The 18,458-nt window shown below is 46.1% G+C and overlaps 1 protein-coding gene across 32 annotated transcripts in view; it reads left to right on the top strand.

The window, feature by feature from the left end:
• Ablim1 (actin-binding LIM protein 1) overlaps positions 1 to 18,458 on the top strand; it is a 288,302-nt gene that overhangs the window by 155,422 nt on the left and 114,422 nt on the right. For all 32 annotated transcript variants that reach the window (NM_001395154.1, XM_039110220.2, XM_039110327.2 and 29 more), the window contains 2 exons: positions 5,874 to 6,057; positions 9,225 to 9,334. In NM_001395154.1, the coding sequence (NP_001382083.1) occupies positions 5,874 to 6,057; positions 9,225 to 9,334 (294 nt within the window). The remainder of the gene's footprint in view (positions 1 to 5,873; positions 6,058 to 9,224; positions 9,335 to 18,458) is intronic.

Genomic DNA, 18,458 nt, shown 5'->3' with positions numbered 1-18,458 from the left:
TGCCAACAGGATACTAGACAGCCAGCGCCTTCCCTAGAAGAAGAGAGAAGCCTGAAAGGCGGCTGGTCCCCATTAAAGTCCGTAAGGATCGTGTTTCCTGGGTCTTCTCGAGAACTGGCCCGCTTGCAGATTAGGGGTGGTCCCCAGCTGCAGATGGAGGAAGGGTCTCCCACCTGACGGCCCAGGACCCGCCTTGAGGCAGGTTTACGGCTTACTCTTTGAGCATTGACCGGCAGATGGACCATCTCAGGGATAGATTTGTGGAATCAAATGGAGCTGCTGCACTAAGAAGGCCTAGGGCGCTTCCACAGCCCCGCCCCCACCACTGAAGCCAGGCTCTGCTCTCCCCACCCCCTCCCTGATCCAACACCTCTCCGCGATCTGCTCTCCCCACCCCGCTCCGAACTGACGCCTCTCTGTGATCCGACGCCTCCACACTCTGTTCCCCTCCTGTTCCACGGTATTTTTACTGCCCAAGCAGCATTTGTTCCGTTGTTATTTTAAGATTTAGGCTTTTTTTAAAATGTGCTTGTTACTAATTTCACAACTTTCATATAAAAATTTCTTGGATGTACATATCCCCCACTTAACCAGTAAATTTACTCAGAGGTTTGTAGAGTAGATTCCATCAACAGGGCGCAGGGCTGTGTGTAGCCAGACCTTAGTGATGGGGAAACAGGGCAGGATTCAGCAGGACTCTGAGTGAGGAACTTTAACAATTGATCCCAGGAGGGAAGGCAGTGAGCTTTTGTGCTGGCAGCCCGGGCTTTTAATGAGCAGACTCTGTGATTTTCCTAGGAAGTATGTTAAAGTTAGGGAAATGTACACGTCTCCGTCTGAATTCAGCCTCACCAGGTATTTAATGACCCACCATGTAGATGTAAGACATTTGCTTTGTGCTCTCACTTAAAGGTACTCAAGGTCTTTTAAGAACAAAATATTTAGGGGGCTGGAGAGATGGCTCAGAGGTTAAGAGCTCTGGGTCCTCTTCCAGAGGTTCAATTCCCAGCAACCACATGGTGGCTCATAAACATCTACAGTGAGATCTAGTGCCCTCTTCTGGCTCTCTAACGAGATCTGGTGCCCTCTTCTGGCCTGCAGGTATACATGCAGGCAGAACTCTATACATAATAAATACATAAATCTTTAGAACAAAACAAAATATTTTTTTAAAAAAATTTTAAGGTCTGATGAGATGATTCAGCAGGTAAAGGCACCTAGGGTTTGAGCTTCAGTGTCCGGTGGAAGGAGAGAATTGTCGACCACTATACATGCCAGGGTGTGTGCCTACAGATGCACATAAAATAAACAAAACTGTAATAATGGGATTGGAGAGATGGCCCGGCAGTGGGAGAGCATTTGATGCTCCCCCAGAGGATTCCTGTTTAGTTCCCATGGTTCCCAGCGTCCATGTCAGGAGGTTTACCATCGCCTGTAACTCCAGATCCAGGGGGCCAGGTTCCCTCTTCTGGCATCTGTGGGCACCCACACACTTTGTCATGTACAGACATGCAAACACATGCATATATGCAGACACACATGCACATACTTGACATGCATGCACACACACGCTTGTGCATACACACATACAAATTAAAATAATAAAGTAATTAAAACATTTTACAATTCTTCTGAAATGTGTTCAATATTCCCCTTCAGATGCTTTGGGTAAAAAGAGCTGAGTCAGGGTCGGAGTGTAATGTCTACAGCTGTCCTACAAACCCAGGATGAGTGTGTCAAGGATATATACTATTCCTTCGTGAGGGCTCCTGCGGCATGGTAAAGCTGTTTGCAGGAAAACTCAAGGCACGGGACTGTGGACCCTCCAGAGAGACTGTCAAAGATGGCTGCAGGGGAGGGAAAGCTGGACAGGCTGCCATGGGGTGATAAGACCACGTGATAGTTGTCTTAATTGCCCTTGGACAGAGCAGGCACCAGAATTCAGAGTCTGGGCCTTCAGTCAAAGGTAAAGAGCTTGTCAAACCACATCTCGTTTCTGGATCATGAAATGACCCCATGAGCTGCTACCTAAAGCCCACGTTGACCCTGGAATAATGTGACTTCTTTCTTCCTTGCGATCAAGGTTTGGCATGACGTTTGAAGTAATGTCTAGGTCCAGCTGCATGGGTTCCCCCCCCCCCCATTCATTACCTGGTGCGTGTGCCACAAATCCCTGCCCGTTAAAAAGAAATACTATCTTATTATCTAAACCACCATAAATAATCCTACAGTTGTTGGATAATGTGACTTGGCTTTGAATTTCACAGAAAAGCCAGGTCAGATCACAACGCAGCACGGTTTGTCATCTCTCAACTGTGTTGCAAAATCATGTTGTCGGCCTGCTAGGTTCGTGAACTTAGAGTTTAATTAAAGAGAACGTGTGCCAATCCCACAAAACCACTTTCAGACAGAGAAGCCCACACAGAGGCACCCTTGGGGGAGGGGGCAGTAAGCAGAAAGGACTTCTAAAAGGTGTTCCCTTTGAAGGGACCCTGTGGTCTGCATTGGCATGAAGCTCCCCCTTGGTCTTGTCATAGGGAATCTGTGATTTTTATTCCCAGCCCAGATGACAGGATGAGGACAAAGGGAGCAGCTAGTCCACCATTTGCCCCTTCTCAGAGCTACGAGGAGTTCGAAGGAACAAATGAGTCATGCAAACCGGTGACGACTCCTGGGAGTGGAACCGGTGGGAACTTGCCAAGTATGGGGCAGAATTCAGCTTAATTACACTGTGCCCTCCTGTGTATTCTACTAGACGCGGAGATTAATAAAGACTCTTGGCCATAAAGCGCTCTGGCGTCTTCAAGGTGAGGTGCACACCTACTGAAATTACTGAAGAAGGCTTTCTGAGTGTCCCATGGTGACCCTACCCACCCCCAAGGATTGCTTCTGCTCTAAGAACCTGAGGTCAGCACTAGGCTGGTCCACAAGCTCCCGGCATGATGCTCTTGGTAAAGAGGAAGCCAGTGTGAGAACCGGAGATGCAGAAAGAGATATCGACGGTGGTTATAGGAGGAGACAGCCGTTCTGAGAACATGGTCGGAGCATTCATTATTTATAGGGTGATTGGTTGTTTCCAGCAGATGGTCACTCGGTTTTAAGGACAGTGTCAGAGCCGTGGGGTGTTGGTCTATTCGGAAAGCTTGTGCATGGTTTCTGTATCATCTTGACTCTCAAGAGTTGAACTAGGGGGGTTGGGGATTTAGCTCAGTGGTAAAGCACTTGCCTAGCAAGCACAAGTTCGGTCCCCAGCTCCGAAAAAAAAAAGAAAAGAAAAAAAAAAGAGTTGAACTAGGGCTGGAGAGATGGCTCAGTGGTTAAGAGCACTGACTGCTCTTCCCGAGGTCCTGAGTTCAAATCCTAGCAACCACATGGTGGCTCACAACCATCTGTAATGGGATCTGATGCCCTCTTCTGGTATGTCTGAAGACAGCTACAATGAACTTACATATAATCGAATCTTTTTTAAAAAAAAAGAGAGTTCTAACTAATGGAGGAGGGGTAACTTAGGTCATGATCTTACCAAGTTAACCCTTCGTTAGACAGAAGCTTCTCAACCTTCTTCTACTCTAAACCCCTTAGCACCTGTGGAATTTGTATGCTATTCTGGGTGGGTAAATGTCTAAGACAAGCCTGTCATTCAGACATTTACTGATAACAAATCATGAAGAAATATGTTTTAAAAGAGTTTTGTTATACATATAATTTTTCAATTTATTAAGGTCTAAAGTGGAGTTTTATACTGCTAGGATAGTGTGCTTGCTTATTTTTTTTAAACATAAAGAATACTGGCTGAATAATTGAACTGCAGGACAAAATGGATCTTCGATGTTTCTCAGATGCCGGCAATATTTTGATTTTATAACCATCCACGCTGAGAATGCCACCTTGCATAAATACATATACAAAATGGCAGAAGAAGTGTGTTTAAAGTCACTTCAGAAATTATTGGGGTTGGGGATTTAGCTCAGCGGTAGAGCGCTTGCCTAGCGAGCGCAAGGCCCTGGGTTCGGTCCCCAGCTCCGGAAAAAAAAAAAAAGAAATTATTGGAAATTCTGTCCTAATTTCAAGCTGAACCTTGCTTAATGATTACTTTTCTGTGTGTGTGGAAAGCAAGTCAGCAGCTGAGTCGGAAATTTTTAAAATCAAAGACTCTAAAGCAGTTTGGTCCAAAATATACTCTTCTGATACCCACGTGCCAAGCAATGGCAGTAGGAAAATCTCCTTGTTTTCCACTATTAAATCGTCATCATTGCATGGACCCTAAAAACAAGCAAGCAAACAGAAAAGAAACACTGCAATTCATAACACGCAGCAGTTGTGAACCCGAGAGGAACAACACACACTTGCACTGAGTGGCCGATGGCGCGCAAACAGTACAAAGTGCATATATGTGTATATTTCCTTCAGACTCACGGCTATTGGTGAAGTCTTACACTGCACTGTGGGTGACTGCCACCTCCAATTCACTGCACTTGGTTCTAAATTCGTTTTTGCCCCTTACATGTTCAGGAACTGTGTGTGTGTGTGTGTGTGCGCGCGCGCATGTGTGTGCATGTATGTGTGTGCATGTATGTGTGTGCATGTGTGTGTGTGTGTGTGTGTGTGTGTGTGTGTGTGTGTGTGTGGAATGTGTGGAGTGTGAGTTTTCCAAGACAGGGTTTCTGTCCTGGAACTCACTCTGTAGACCAGGCTGGCTTTGAACTTAGAGATCCCCGAGCCTCTGCCTAACCTCCCTTGGCAGCCACACCCTCAGTTCTATGACCAGACTCATTTAAGAGCCTGTGTGTTAGAATATTGCTGAGTCATGGAAACTAACCCGTGTTCTTGCCAATCCCCAGGAGAGCCGTTTAGTGATCGAGCTCACTTTTCTCCCACCCCACCTGAGGGTCTGCTCTAGCTGCTTATGAGAAGGATCAGGAAGGGTCCTAGATGCCTCACCTGAGGCTGCCCTTCCCTGGGTGGGAGCCCCTACCCTTGGAATACAGAGGCTAAGGCTGCAGAGTCCTGGACTTAGTTGTAGCCTCCCTGGCGTACCGCAGGAGATGGTCTTTATCAGGGGTTGCTCTAGGCTTGATTTGTGGACAAGTTGTGACCTGCTTGAGTTTGTCAGAACATGCAGAATAGGCCAGGCTCCTGGCAACCCTGTTTCCTACACTGTCCCTGTCATCCACAGCTGTCTGGTTTGGAAAGGGATGCTAAGATCCAGACCCAGCAAAGCGTCCCTTTTTGCATGTCCTGAGATCACAGGTGACAATTCTGTGTTGGACTTGTCCCTTCCCTTCCTTCCCTTCCTTCCCTTCCTGGCTTGCTCATTCTCCCGTCCCATATGTTACATCACACGGTCAGCATATCCGATATCCCGCACAAAGAGACAGCAAGCCTCGACTGCCTTGTTGCTTTGGGGAAAGATTTCCATTGTGTGGGGGAAAAAAAATGGTCACTGGAAACTTCAGCTGTCGCTGCTGCTATAGTAGGAACCTATTACTCAGCGATCTTGGCCCAAATCAGGTGGCTGTGTGGGCAAGCAGTGGGCACCTTTCCTAACAGCACTGCCAGGGACACCTTAGTCAGCATCCAAGAGAGCCCAAATGGGCATATCTTTCCATCACAGACTGAATGATTGTTTCTGAATCTTAGATACCACTGAAACATAGCCAGTGGATTCTACTTGTATGAGATATTGCATGGCTCCCATGGGAGGAGGGGGGCAGGGGAAAAAGCAGAGCCCAATAATAAATGGCTCTTTGTGCCCGTCCACTCCCTGTCCCCAAACTGTTGAGAGCACAGTGAGCCACCAGCGTCTGGCAGCAGGCAAACGTTGCCCAGAGATTTAGCAGGCGATGACCAGTTGTTAACTTGTCTTTCTACAGTGTGTGGCTGCGACCTGGCCCAGGGAGGCTTCTTCATAAAGAACGGGGACTATCTGTGTACCCTGGACTACCAGAGGATGTATGGGACACGGTGCCATGGCTGTGGGGAGTTCGTGGAGGGCGAGGTGGTAACTGCCTTGGGCAAGACCTACCACCCCAACTGCTTCGCCTGTACCATCTGCAAGTAAGTAGCCATCTTTCCCAAGCCTCTCTCCAACAGACAAATGCTGGCTTCAGCATCCAAGGCTTTGATGGCCTCCTCTGGTCCTGAACAGTACAGAGTCTTAAAATAGCTCCCTCCCAACACGTCTCTTCCTGATTCTTGGTCTCTTCCTGCCTGGTTATGCTTTGGTTAAAGTGCAGTGTAACCAGAAAGCGTCATCTATATCCCCCAGGAAGCCTTGTGGCGGTTTGTAAGTGTCTGTATCTCAAGCCTGAGGGGACCTGGACCCTGGGAAAGTTTTAATAAAGACATCTCAGTAGGGAACAGACGGCTGCTTAGGATAAAGCTCAGTTGGAAGTGTAGGTGATTATGTGGACATGTTACGTAGCATCTTCTAGGTGGGCATTGAACTGTGCGTCCATAGTTCCAGCACTAGAAGGCAGAGGCGGGGGGATTGCTTGAGCACAGGCATTCAAGATGAGCCTAGCCAAGACAGCACAGCCCCCTCCTTCTAAAGATGAAATGACGTCTTTACTATAGTTTGTGATGGTTGGCAATGGCTCACTGGTCAAGTCATTAGTCTTTAGGTCTTTTTTCTTTGTTTCTTTTTGTTTTATTTTGTTTGAGATGGGGTCTCACTATATAGCCCTGGCTATCCTGGAACTGTGTAAACCAGGCTGGTCTTGAACTCCCAGAGATCCTCCTGACTCTGCCTCTCAAGTGCTGGGGTTGAAGGCTTACATAACATTTCTTTTAAGTAGCATTTTCTCAGCTATGTGTTTGTATAGGAGTTAGGACTCCTGTCAGATATAGTGGCAGGGTTGAGTAGTTATGACAGAGACCAAGTGGTCTATGAAACCCAGAGACACTAGTCATTGATGTTTTAGGGGAAACTCCTGATTGCTAGAAATCTGCATGACAGAGTTTAATGAGAACAATCGGTCTGAGGGAAGGAAACTGGCATGGGGGAGAGATGTGCTATTGTGTTCTGGGAGCTGCACATTATGAAAGGAAGATGACTTTGACTTCTAGTACATGGGTCTGACTCTTACCATAGAGGGTCTGTGTGGGTCTGTAACACTGAATGGACAGGGGTCAGCCACAGTCCTGGGGTGGCTCCTGGGGTGTTGCCCATAAAGGCACACTTGTTATCAGTGCCCCCCAAGAGCTGGGTCAGCCCTGGACGGTAAGCTTGTCTCACCCAGGTCCGGTCCCTGACTGGAGACCAGAGAACATATATGCTTGCCGTATTGTTTATGGCCCTTAACCCTCTGATATTCTCCTTACAGAACAGACGAGGGGCTTGTTCGGGTGTAGGAATGAGTGAAAAGCAAGGGGCCCCTTGCAACACCACAGTGTAGTTTCCATTATTCACACAGGTCTAAGTCAGGTAGAGGAGGCCTGTCCCTGCCTGTGGCCTCTTTATCTGTCCAGGGAAAAGTGGCAAAGCCACTTCAGAGATGGAGCCACTGAACTGGGGACTTTTGATATTCAAAGGTGTAAGACTGCCATCTCCCCCGTCCCACACACTTGATAACTGGTTCCAGTCATACTGGTGGGGTTAACTGGTGAGGGCTTATCATGGTTTGTTACCAGCCTTAGGCCATGGGTGATGAGCTAAGGACTGTGAACGTACAAACGCAGGAAGCTTGGACTAATGACATTGATGAAGATGGCTGGTAAATTGGCTTGATGCAGGAAGCAAGCTTTGCAGAGCTGACCTGCCTGTAGAAGGCGTACTTTTGTGCAGCGAGCTGTTCCTGATGACTTTTACATTTATGTGTATAAATGCTCAGCCCACATGTAAGTTTACCCTGTGCGTGCCAGGTGCCCATGGAGGTCAGAAGAGGGTATTGGATGCCCTGGAACTGGAGTTATGGATGGCTGTGAGCAGCCATGTGGGCACCGCTGAACCTGGCACTGCTGCAACAACAAATGCTCCTAACCACTGGGCCATCTCTCCAGCTCCGGCGACCAATTCTCAAACATGTTGACAGCATCTCGTCCTGTCACTCGCAGCTTATGAGAGACTGGGTTCTCCATTGCTTTGCAAATTCAGGTGTCCAGAAAGGACACTCTGACCCCATAGAGTTACCACAGAATACGGGACCAAGAAGGCTCCCACTTCTCCTGTAAGCTGTTCTCTTAGGGACGTGCCCTGAGCTTCAGTGAGAAACCATGGCATTTAAAGTGTGTGTGTGTGTGTGTGTGTGTGTGTGTGTGTGTGTCTATGTGTGTGTCTGTGTGTGTGTCTGTTGTGTGTGTCTGTGTGTCTTCTGTGTGTGTCTGTGTGTGCATGTGTCTATGTGTGTGTGTGTATCTGTGTGTGTGTCTGTGTCTGTGTGTGTATGTGTGTGTCTGTGTATGTGTCTGTCTGTCTGTCTCTGTGTGTGTCTGTATGTGTGTCTGTGTATGTGTCTGTCTGTCTCTGTGTGTGTCTGTATGTGTGTCTGTGTGTGTGTCTGTGTCTGTCTGTCTGTCTCTGTGTGTGTCTGTATGTGTGTCTGTGTATGTGTCTGTCTGTCTCTGTGTGTGTCTGTATGTGTGTCTGTGTGTGTGTCTGTGTCTGTCTGTCTGTCTCTGTGTGTGTCTGTATGTGTGTCTGTGTATGTGTCTGTCTGTCTGTCTCTGTGTGTGTCTGTATGTGTGTCTGTGTGTGTGTCTGTGTATGTGTCTGTCTGTCTGTCTCTGTGTATGTGTGTGTGTCTGTGTATGTGTCTGTCTGTCTGTCTCTGTGTGTGTCTGTGTATGTGTGTCTGTGTGTGTGTGTCTGTGTTTGTGTGTGTGTCTGTATATGTGTCTGTCTGTCTGTCTGTGTGTGTGTGTGTGTGTGTGTGTGTGTGTGTGTGTGTTAATGAAGAACTTCCTTATGGAAATCACTGCTCTGTGGCCCTGAGGAGTGATTTGCTCAGACACCCCTCCACCTTTGAATGGAGTTAAACTGTGCTACTTCTCAAGCAGGGAGCCTGTAGGGCCATTGCTCTCTCTTTTCATCTCATAATGAAGCACATGCATTTGTTTGGCCCGTGTCCAGCTGGCAGGCTTGGGGCATGGCTGCATTTCAAACATTCTGCCTGGTGCTCCTCCAAGAAATCAATTTGCCATCGGAGTGTAGCAGGCAAAGAGGTAAGGAGATGGAGTGAAATTGCTGGAATAACTCCGAGGGTGAATGCCTTTCTGTCTTCCAGGCGCCCGTTTCCACCCGGAGACCGAGTCACATTCAATGGGAGAGACTGTCTCTGTCAGCTCTGTGCACAGCCGATGTCTTCCAGCCCTAAAGAAGCCACCTGCTCCAGCAGTAAGTGCCCTGTGTCCCCAGACACTGACAGAAACACCTTTCTAGTTCAAAGGTAGTTCAGGAAGATGTCTTCCTTTTGAACGATCCTATTAGCAAACTCTAAGTCTAGTCTTGTCTGAGGCATTTTTCCCCTATGGAAAAACATCATGCAGTGTTTACTAAAACCCAGACACGGAGAAGAGCATCATCATTGTGTCAAAAATACCCAAGTGGAATTAGGTATTGAGCTGTCTATGTTTTAAACAATCTATTAATTATCTATTTTATATGACTGCTATGTCTTCAGACATACCAGAAGAAGGGCATCAGATACCGTTACAGATGGCTGTGAGCTACCATATAGTTGCTGGGATTTGAACTCAGGACCTTTGGAAGAGCAGCAGTCAGTGCTCTTAACCTCTGAGCCATCTCTCCAGCCCCCTCAAACTGTCCATTTTGACAGTCAGCAAGGAAAAATAGTTCTGAGCCTTTAGATTGAAATGTCTTGCCTGTGACCACGCCTCAGAAAGTGTGGCTTGGCTCACACTTCAGAAGGAACAGTTCCTCATGGGAAAGAAGGCAAGGCTAAGAAAGAGACATGATTATATGTGCTGACCAGGAAACAGGATAGGAAAAGCCAGTGCTCAGTTGGCTGCTTTTTCCCTTAAAAAATTATTATCCTTGTGTGGGGTACCATTACATATATGTCCTTATGGAATCACTGCTCTGTGGGCCCCGAGGGGACCAGGGGACAACCTGCTGGAGTCTGATCTCTCTCTCTACCATGGGATCCAGTGATCAAACTCATGTCTCAGGCTTGTTCAGCAAGCTCTCTACCTGCCCAGCCATCTCCCAGGCCCCTGTGGTTCCCTTTGGTTCAGTTTGGGATCCCCTCCCAGACTCTGGGATGGTGTCCCTCAAATTCAGGGTGTGTCCTCCCTCCTCAGTTCCTGGAAACACCTTTGCAGACACACCCAGAGGGGCATCTCCTAGTTCAGTCCAATGCAGTCAGGTTGGCAACGCTTGACCTCTCCCTGCACACAGCCCACCTTTAGCTATGGAGGCGGAGGCAGGAGAACGTCAGAGACAGGGTAAATAATTGTTGTCTCTCTGTTTTAAAATACTGTCTCCTCTCGATGCGGATGGGATAATTTCTACTAATCCCTAAATAGTTCTCTGCTCACTGGAAAGGACTCTGACGATTGATCATTTGATATTTACTGATCACCCAAAGTGTGGTATTGTCCTTCAAACTAAAGATAAAACCTTGAGCAAAGTGAATTCTCTCATCCTCGGGAAGCTTGCTCTATAATGACAGCACTTAGACAAATTACCACAGAAAATACCTAATATGTGAAGCAAAAAAAGAAAACAAGGTTTTCTTTTTTATTTATTTGAGTACACTGTTTATTTATTATATATGAGTACACTGTAGCTGTCTTCAGACACACCAGAAGAGGCCATCAGATCCCATTACAGATGGTTGTGAGCCACCATGTGATTGCTGGGAATTGAACTCAGGACCTCAGGAAGAGCAGTCAGTGCTCTTAACTGCTGAGCCATCTCTCCAGCCCAAGGTTTTCTTTATAGGAGCAGTCAGAGGAGGCCTCTGTAGAAGGCAATGCCTAAATGAGTGTGGTAAGACAATATGCGTGTATGATGGATTGGACATTTTCTATGATGAGATTCCATCTCACCTGTGGGAATCTAGAGAGAAACACCCCACAAATAGACTCTTTTCAGAATACACTGGGAATGACTTTGCACTGATCAAGTAGTATCTAATGTAAGTCAATATATTCTAAGCTGGGAACTGGGGAGTGACCAGAGAAGCTGTCTCAGCTCTTCACTGAGGTGAGGCCAGAATTTGCCTTAGTATCTGCGAATTTTCGGCAGCCCTCTGGAGACCTGGAATATGTAACTCCCTTAAGCTCTCTGAGTCCTAGTTCCTAAGAGTAAGGTAAGCATTTTCTATTCTGGATGAGTTCTACACAATTTATAGCAGTGGACCCCAATCTTCCCGTTACTATGGAAATCTTTCCCTTACTGCAAATAAGAATGTCCTGACATTTGCATAGAGATGGATTTTGACCACTGGGAGGGAAGAAGATGCCGGATATACACGTGACAGGTGTGTTTCTATGACCTGCCACTAAGGGGCAGCAACCTGGCAAGGAGCCCACTAAGTAGCAAGACAGGGTCCAGGGCTATGTGGTGTGGGTTCAGGTATCTCAGGCTCTTGCTACCCTACTCAAGAACAAGAGAAACACTGTAGGGACAGCGATCTTGGGTGGGAATGTCACCCCACCCCACGCCACCCTGCAGCAGGGCTTACTTTGAAAACACATTAGTAAGACCATTAGAGGGATTCTTCTGATGACAGTTGGAGCAGGCCCGTGGTGAGAGAGATTGTGTTCCCATGATGCACTGGTGAGGTCATGTAGGGCTTTGGTAGGTAGGAAACTGAGACTAGAGGTCATGCTCAAGGTCACTGAAGCCCTCTACTGACAGGTGAGAGCAGATGCCAGTCTTCTGAGCCCTAGATTTTTTTGTTCTCTATTATGTGTCATCTAGTTACCCTTGATCATTTAGTGTAAGAAAAAAATGCAAATTCTTCTAAAGGGGCATCCAGTTGCCTCAAGCCACGTAGATCGGGAACACGCTCCATCATGTGCTCATAGCTATAACAGAATTATATAATTATATATATATATTTTTTTTGAGGCGGGATCCCATGAAGCCCAGGCTGTCCTTGAACACACTATGTAACCAAGGGTGATCATGAGTTCTGATCTTCTAGCCTCTGTTTTCTAAATCCTAGGATTATAGGCACGCATCACAACTGACAGATTCTTTTTTCTTTCAAGGAAACACAATATTTCTATTAATTCTTTGAGAATTTTATATACATATATAGAAATCGATTGTATTCGCTTTTTCATTCTTTTCTGTAACTCTGCCTAGATCCACCCCTCCTAACTTCATGCTACCGCTCATATGAGGGCATGGGGCTATTGCCGGAGTATGGTATACAACCAAGGGCCACCTATGAAAGAAAGCTGACTCCTCCCCCAGTAGCCGCCAACTGTCGATACCTCCTCAGCTAGAGGTAGTGGTTTTTTAAGCCCCTTAGCCTCCCGTGTTGTAATGTTGTCTGGCTGGATCTTGCACAGGACTTGTGCAGATTATCACAGTTCCTATGGCTGTATTGTCATGTCCAAAGGACACTGTTTTGTCCTGATCTTCCTATTTCTCTAACTTTTTTTTAAAGATTTGTTCATTTATTATATGTAAGTACACTGTAGCTGTCTTCAGATACACCAGAAGAGGGCATCGGATCTCTTTACAGATGGTTGTGAGCCACCATGTGGTTGCTGGGAATTGAACTCAGGACCTCTGGAAGAGTAGTCGGGTGCTCTTAACCGCTGAGCCATCTTTCCAGCCCCTTCTCTAACTTTTAAAATATTTCTCCTCCTCTTCCTCCTCTTCTTCTTTCCCTCCTTCCCTTCCCTTCCTCCCTTCCTTCTCCTCCTCCTCCTCCTTCTTGGGAAGGAATATGATACAGATGTCCCATTGATGGCTGAACACTCCTTGGACATTTAATCTAGCCTTTTGACTAGTTTGTGGGTGTCTGCTTTAATTGCTGTCTGTTGCACAAAGAAACTTCTCTGATAAGGTCTGAGTGCTACACTAACCTATTGGTAAAGAGAGAGATACGAATTTAGAGGGCAATTTGGTACTGTGTCCATTCAGCAGAATAATAATAGTAAGTTTTCCCCTGCAATCTTTTTTTTTTCTTTTTTTTTTGGAGCTGGGGATCAAACCCAGGGCCTTTTGTTTGCTAGGCAAGCGCTCTACCACTGAGCTAAATCCCCAACCCCTTTCCCCTGCAATCTTATCAACTCCCAGCCAAGCTTCCTCAACCAGGTTCACAGTACCAGTCATGCATTCCCTCCTGTGGAGTAGGCCTTGAATCCAGTCACAAAGTACAGTTATTTTCACAACATTCATGCCACTATTATACTCATGGGAATAGCATGCTAAGCTAGTTATAGCTCACAGGGTCATAGGGTTCATAGCTGGGTAGGGTTTTTGATGGCACTTCCTCCCTTAGAAACATGTATAGCATTTTCTAGTTTTATGAGAGCCACATCTAACAGGTTCTAATTTTTATTCTACTTTATATACAAGTATTAAAATATCACAATGTAACTCATTCTTTTATACAATTAACATGCTAATGTAAAATATTTGGCTACATCTATGTCTTCTCTTTTTGTACGACTTCATGTTATACCCATAAATTAAAACTATGAAAATGTAACCAGCTAAAAAACATTCTATTTTAATACTAGCTTTAACCATTGTTGCTTATGTATAAATCATTGGCCCAAATTTTATTTCCTCCTTTGCTTCCACTGAATGAAATCCCATTTCACCGCAACTGTTTTATCCAAAACACTTTTATTTTCAAGAAGTTTGTATCTATCTGGACAAATACCAGAAGGTACCGAAAGGTCGTGTGGGCTTCTCTGAAGGAGAGCTCTTCTATCTAGATACAGACATGCAGAGTCCCCAGGGAAAGCAGCCTTCGGATACCAGAGCAGTGGGAGTGTTCAGCCATATTCTGAATGCTCTTAGCACACAATTAGGAACCATTTGCTATTTGTAGTTCTCCAAGAATTGCCTTGACTTCAAAACTGTTCTACTATGACAGCCATTCCTATCTTTAAAAAAAGGATTATTTTTTAATACTTGGTAAGAGGCTTCCTAAAAAGAGAGCCTGCCTTCCTCTTAGTGTGAAACTCTCCCTCGATGATGTTCGCAGCCTCCGTGGTCTAAATCAGAGAGCCAAGGTCCTCTCTCACCTTCTAACTGGAGCTTCTGAGGCATGGCCACATTGCATATTCTGTGCCTGAGTTTTCATAATCACTGAGTAGGAAGCAGAGACCACAGGAGGCTGGCAGAGGCAAGGGGTGGGGAGAAGGAAGCCTCAGCTAGGCAATAAAATTATCCAAAACAGTCTGTCCTGTTGCTCACTGAATAAAGAGGCAGCTTTTCTGCCTGGCCAGCCTGTCATTTTCTGCCTGGCTTTTGTCATTCTGACCTCTGTGCTTCTCGGTGTCTGTGTGCATGGATGCATGTATGTGCAAGTACATGTGTGTGCATGCACATATTGAGGCCAGAGGACAGCCTCAGCTGCCCTTCCTTAGGTGCTGTCTAACTTGGTTTTGGAGACAGAGTCTCTCACTGCTCTACAGTTCGCCAGGTAGTCAGGATTGTAAGAGCACTGAGTGCCTGCTGCCACACCCAGACTCTTTTGTGTGGACTCTGGGGAACCCGATTCTGGTCTCAGTGCTTACAAAGCAAGCACTTTACCAGCTGAGCTACAACCACAGCACCTTCAATGTTTCTTTCCACCTTAAAATCATCCTCACCCTTACTTAGCTCTGATTTATTTTCTAAGAATGCATGCAGTGCTTAGGGCTTGCCAGGAATGCTACTTTATTGCAAATTAGCCTCTACCTGTTCTCAGACCGAGGTGGTAGTTAAAGGAGCCTGTAGACCTATGGCAACATTAGAGTCAAACTCTTTCACTGGCCGATTCCTGACTTTTAAAAGTATGATGGGCAGAAGGTTAAGTCTTGTCCTCTAAGTGTCCCAACATTCCTTCCTCCTGCATCTACTGGCAGCTAAGGGACTATCGGATTCATATGGGTCAAAGAGCCGTGTGGGGTGGGGGAGGATGTTGTGTGATAACCCAGTGTCTAGGGAAGCAGGTTCAGACGGTGTAGCCCCTGTCTATCTCAGGCACTCAGGCAGGAGTGGGCTGCTGTCTACACTCACCCTTTCCACCTCAAAGGCTGTCTGACTGGACTCTGGTTGTGCATGGGCTTGGTGGGTGAGCATAAGAAACGCTCACACAAATGTATCCATCCTGCCTTTGTGTTTCCTTCCTCTACACAGACCTCTCTATATAGCATCCGTATTCTGCTTGCAATTGGAATGCGCACAGGTAGCAGGGCACGCTCTGATTGGACAGAACTGAACTCAGAGTTGTGTGCTTGCCTTCCAGGGGAGGGAGACAGTCTCCATTATTTTACTTTTCTCATTGTGTACAATAGCTTTCTCTAGTTGCAAAGTAATTATCTTTATCTCTGAAAACATGTGGAGGTTGGGAAGGAATTGTCTGCTGCAACACCTAAGGAATTCTTACCTGGGCGGCCCCTGGCTCTGCTGCTCACTAGCAGCCTCTACCTACCCATCCTCCACTGTCCTTTCACTAGGACCGATAATGGGGACTTTCTCTCAGGATTTAATCAAGGAGTGCATCCAGTTCTGGTTGGTTATAATTTACAATCCTTGTAACCAGTCACTGTACAGGCGACAATTTCTATATTTTGTCCCCACTTTGCAAAGTTGTCTTTTCTCACCGGCCCCTGTGACAGGTGCTGTATCCATTCACAGGATACTGTCTAGCAACAAAATAACCAGCAGAGGTGGCCTAGAGAGGCAGCTCAGTGTATAATGCACACAAGCAGGAAGACCTGAGTTTAGATTCCCCAGAGCACATGTAAAAGCTGGGCATGGGCATGTGCATGTGCCTGTCACCTTAGTGCCAGGAGGAGGAGCAAAGACAGGATGACTGGGGTTTCCTGGCTGGCATCCAAGGCTCAGGTTCAGTGAGAGACCCTGTCTCAGGGGAATAAAGCAGAGTCTGGCCTCCACTTGTATGCATGGTCACATGAATCTGCACATGTACATGCATACCACACACATATGCATACATACATGAATGCACCACACCCACACCCACATGTGCACACACATATATATGCATGTGCACACACCACACACACATGTACAACCACATGCATGTTTTCATGCACACATACATGCACACACCACACACACCATGCACAGATATGCACACATATATTCAAATGCATGTGCATGTACTACACACACTCATACATATGCACACACACAGACACACACACATTCGTTCAGTAATGTAAGTACCTCCCTTGTGCCTGAGTTTGAAGCCTGGTCTGGCTTCTCCCTGCCACACAGCATCATGTGTAGTGTTTGATGTCTCAGATTCCAGTTCCTTCCTACATCTGCAAATTGGAAAATAGCATCTTCCAAGGGTCTGGCAGGTTCAGTGACACACTTCGAGGGAGGAGAGTTTCCATCAGAAAGCTGAGCAGGTCTTAGAAAAAAAGAAGAAAAAGAAAAACTGTTTAAAAATGGTTGGGGATTTAGCTCAGTGGTAGAGCGCTTGCCTAGCAAGCGCAAGGCCCTGAGTTCGGTCCCCAGCTCCGAAAAAAAGAAAAAACAAAACAGAAAGCTGAGCAGGGGACCTGGACAGAGAAAAGCCTTCGCTTTTCAGTGTCCTGCAAAGGAAACTTGGAATGGGTCTCAGTCCAGGGAGGTCTTGACCTGGCGCTCCTAAGGGTTATTTTCACTCAAGTCGTTACTAGATGAAACCACTGTTCTAGAAAGATCAAGGTGGTAATGGTGTTGTTGAAATTCAAAGTCAACTGTACTAAGTCAGAAACCAGGGCTGGGGAGACGGGCAATTGTGGTTACAAGTCATGCCTATGACAAAAGGTGATGCGAATGAAGGAATGGGTGTGGTGAAGAAAGATGTGGGAAGACATCATTTAGCCATTTAACCAACACCTCACTGAGAACATACTAAGCTCCGGGCCTGTTCTATGTACCACTTAAGGTCTTTACTACATATCAGCACGTTACATCACAAGGATTCAAATCCAAGACACCATGGAGGTGTAAGTACACAGCGGGTTACGTTTTAACTCTTTACATGTCTGCCTGCTTCTTCCAAGGTAACGGTGACCTCCTTGAGAAAAAGCCCTTGTTCTTCCTTCTGAGGCAAGGCCTACTGCAGAAAAATTCTCATAGATAATCTGGAAATTGGACGTACATAGCCTTTTCCATATAAAAACCAATTCCAGCCCTCACCTTATTTAGTCTATTAAATGTATGTGAATGGATGTATGTGCTTGTGAGATATATATATATATATGTGTGTGTGTGTGTGTGTGTGATATGTGCTTATAGTGTGTGTGTGTGTGTGTGTGTGCTATATGCCTGTGAGTGTGATGTATGTGCTTATGTATGTGTATGGCATATGCACGTGTATGTGTGTGTATGTGTGTGTGTGTGTGGTGTATATGCTTATATGTATGGCATATTCACGCACGTGTGTTTGTGTGTGTGTACAGGAGTGTGGTTGGAAGCCAGAGGAGGATATCAGGTGTCTTCTTTATCACTTTCAACCTTTACCCTTGAAACTAACTGGGTATCTTAGTTTCTTTTCTTTTTGCTGTAATAAAATATCCTAACAAAAGTAACATAAGGGAGAAAAGCCCACAATTCCAGGTTACAGTCCATCATAGCAGGGAAATCATAGGAGTAGGAGCTTGAAGGAGCCAGTCATACCATACCCATAATCAGAAACAGAGAACAAAGAGCAGTTGCTAGTGTTTGGTTCCCTTTCTCCTTTTGTATATAGGCCAGGATCCCTTGCCTAGGGAATGGGGCCACCCACAGTGGACAGGTCCCTCCCAGACATACTTAGAGATCCTATTTCTTATGATTCTAATTTTTTCAGGTTGACAGTTAATACTGACTCTATTATACAAGGATTATCCCTGAACCTGGAGGCATGCTGGTGGCCAACAAGCTCCAGCAATCCTCCTGTCCCTCCATTGACTGAGAGAGGGAAGACAAGGGAAAGGGGAGAGAAAGGGATACTTGAGAGAGAAGTTGAGAGATTGTTTTATTAGGGAGTGAGAATGGAGGAGGGATTAGTTTAAGGGTGCTTTCAGAGCTCTGGCATGGTAGTACACATCTTTAATAACAACACTTGGGAGGCAAAGGCAGGCAGATCTCTGAGTTTGAGGCCAGCCTGGTCTACATAGTTCCAGGACAGTCAGAGCCACACAAAGAACCTTGTCTTGCCCTTGTTCTGACTCCATCCATGGACGGACTATGTTACCCTTCACCTTTTCTTTGGAGGAGAGAGAAGGCTGGGACTTGCTAAAGAAGCCCATCTCTGGGAAGCTCATGTGGAAACTCAAGTATGATTTCCTTCTTGGCAAGAGCCCAGGTGTCT

The sequence above is a fragment of the Rattus norvegicus genome, chromosome 1 (assembly GCF_036323735.1).
Source record: "Rattus norvegicus strain BN/NHsdMcwi chromosome 1, GRCr8, whole genome shotgun sequence".
Classification (NCBI taxonomy): Eukaryota; Metazoa; Chordata; class Mammalia; order Rodentia; family Muridae; genus Rattus; species Rattus norvegicus.
Note: the sequence above shows the minus strand (reverse complement) of the source record. Positions and strands in the feature narration are given on the sequence as shown.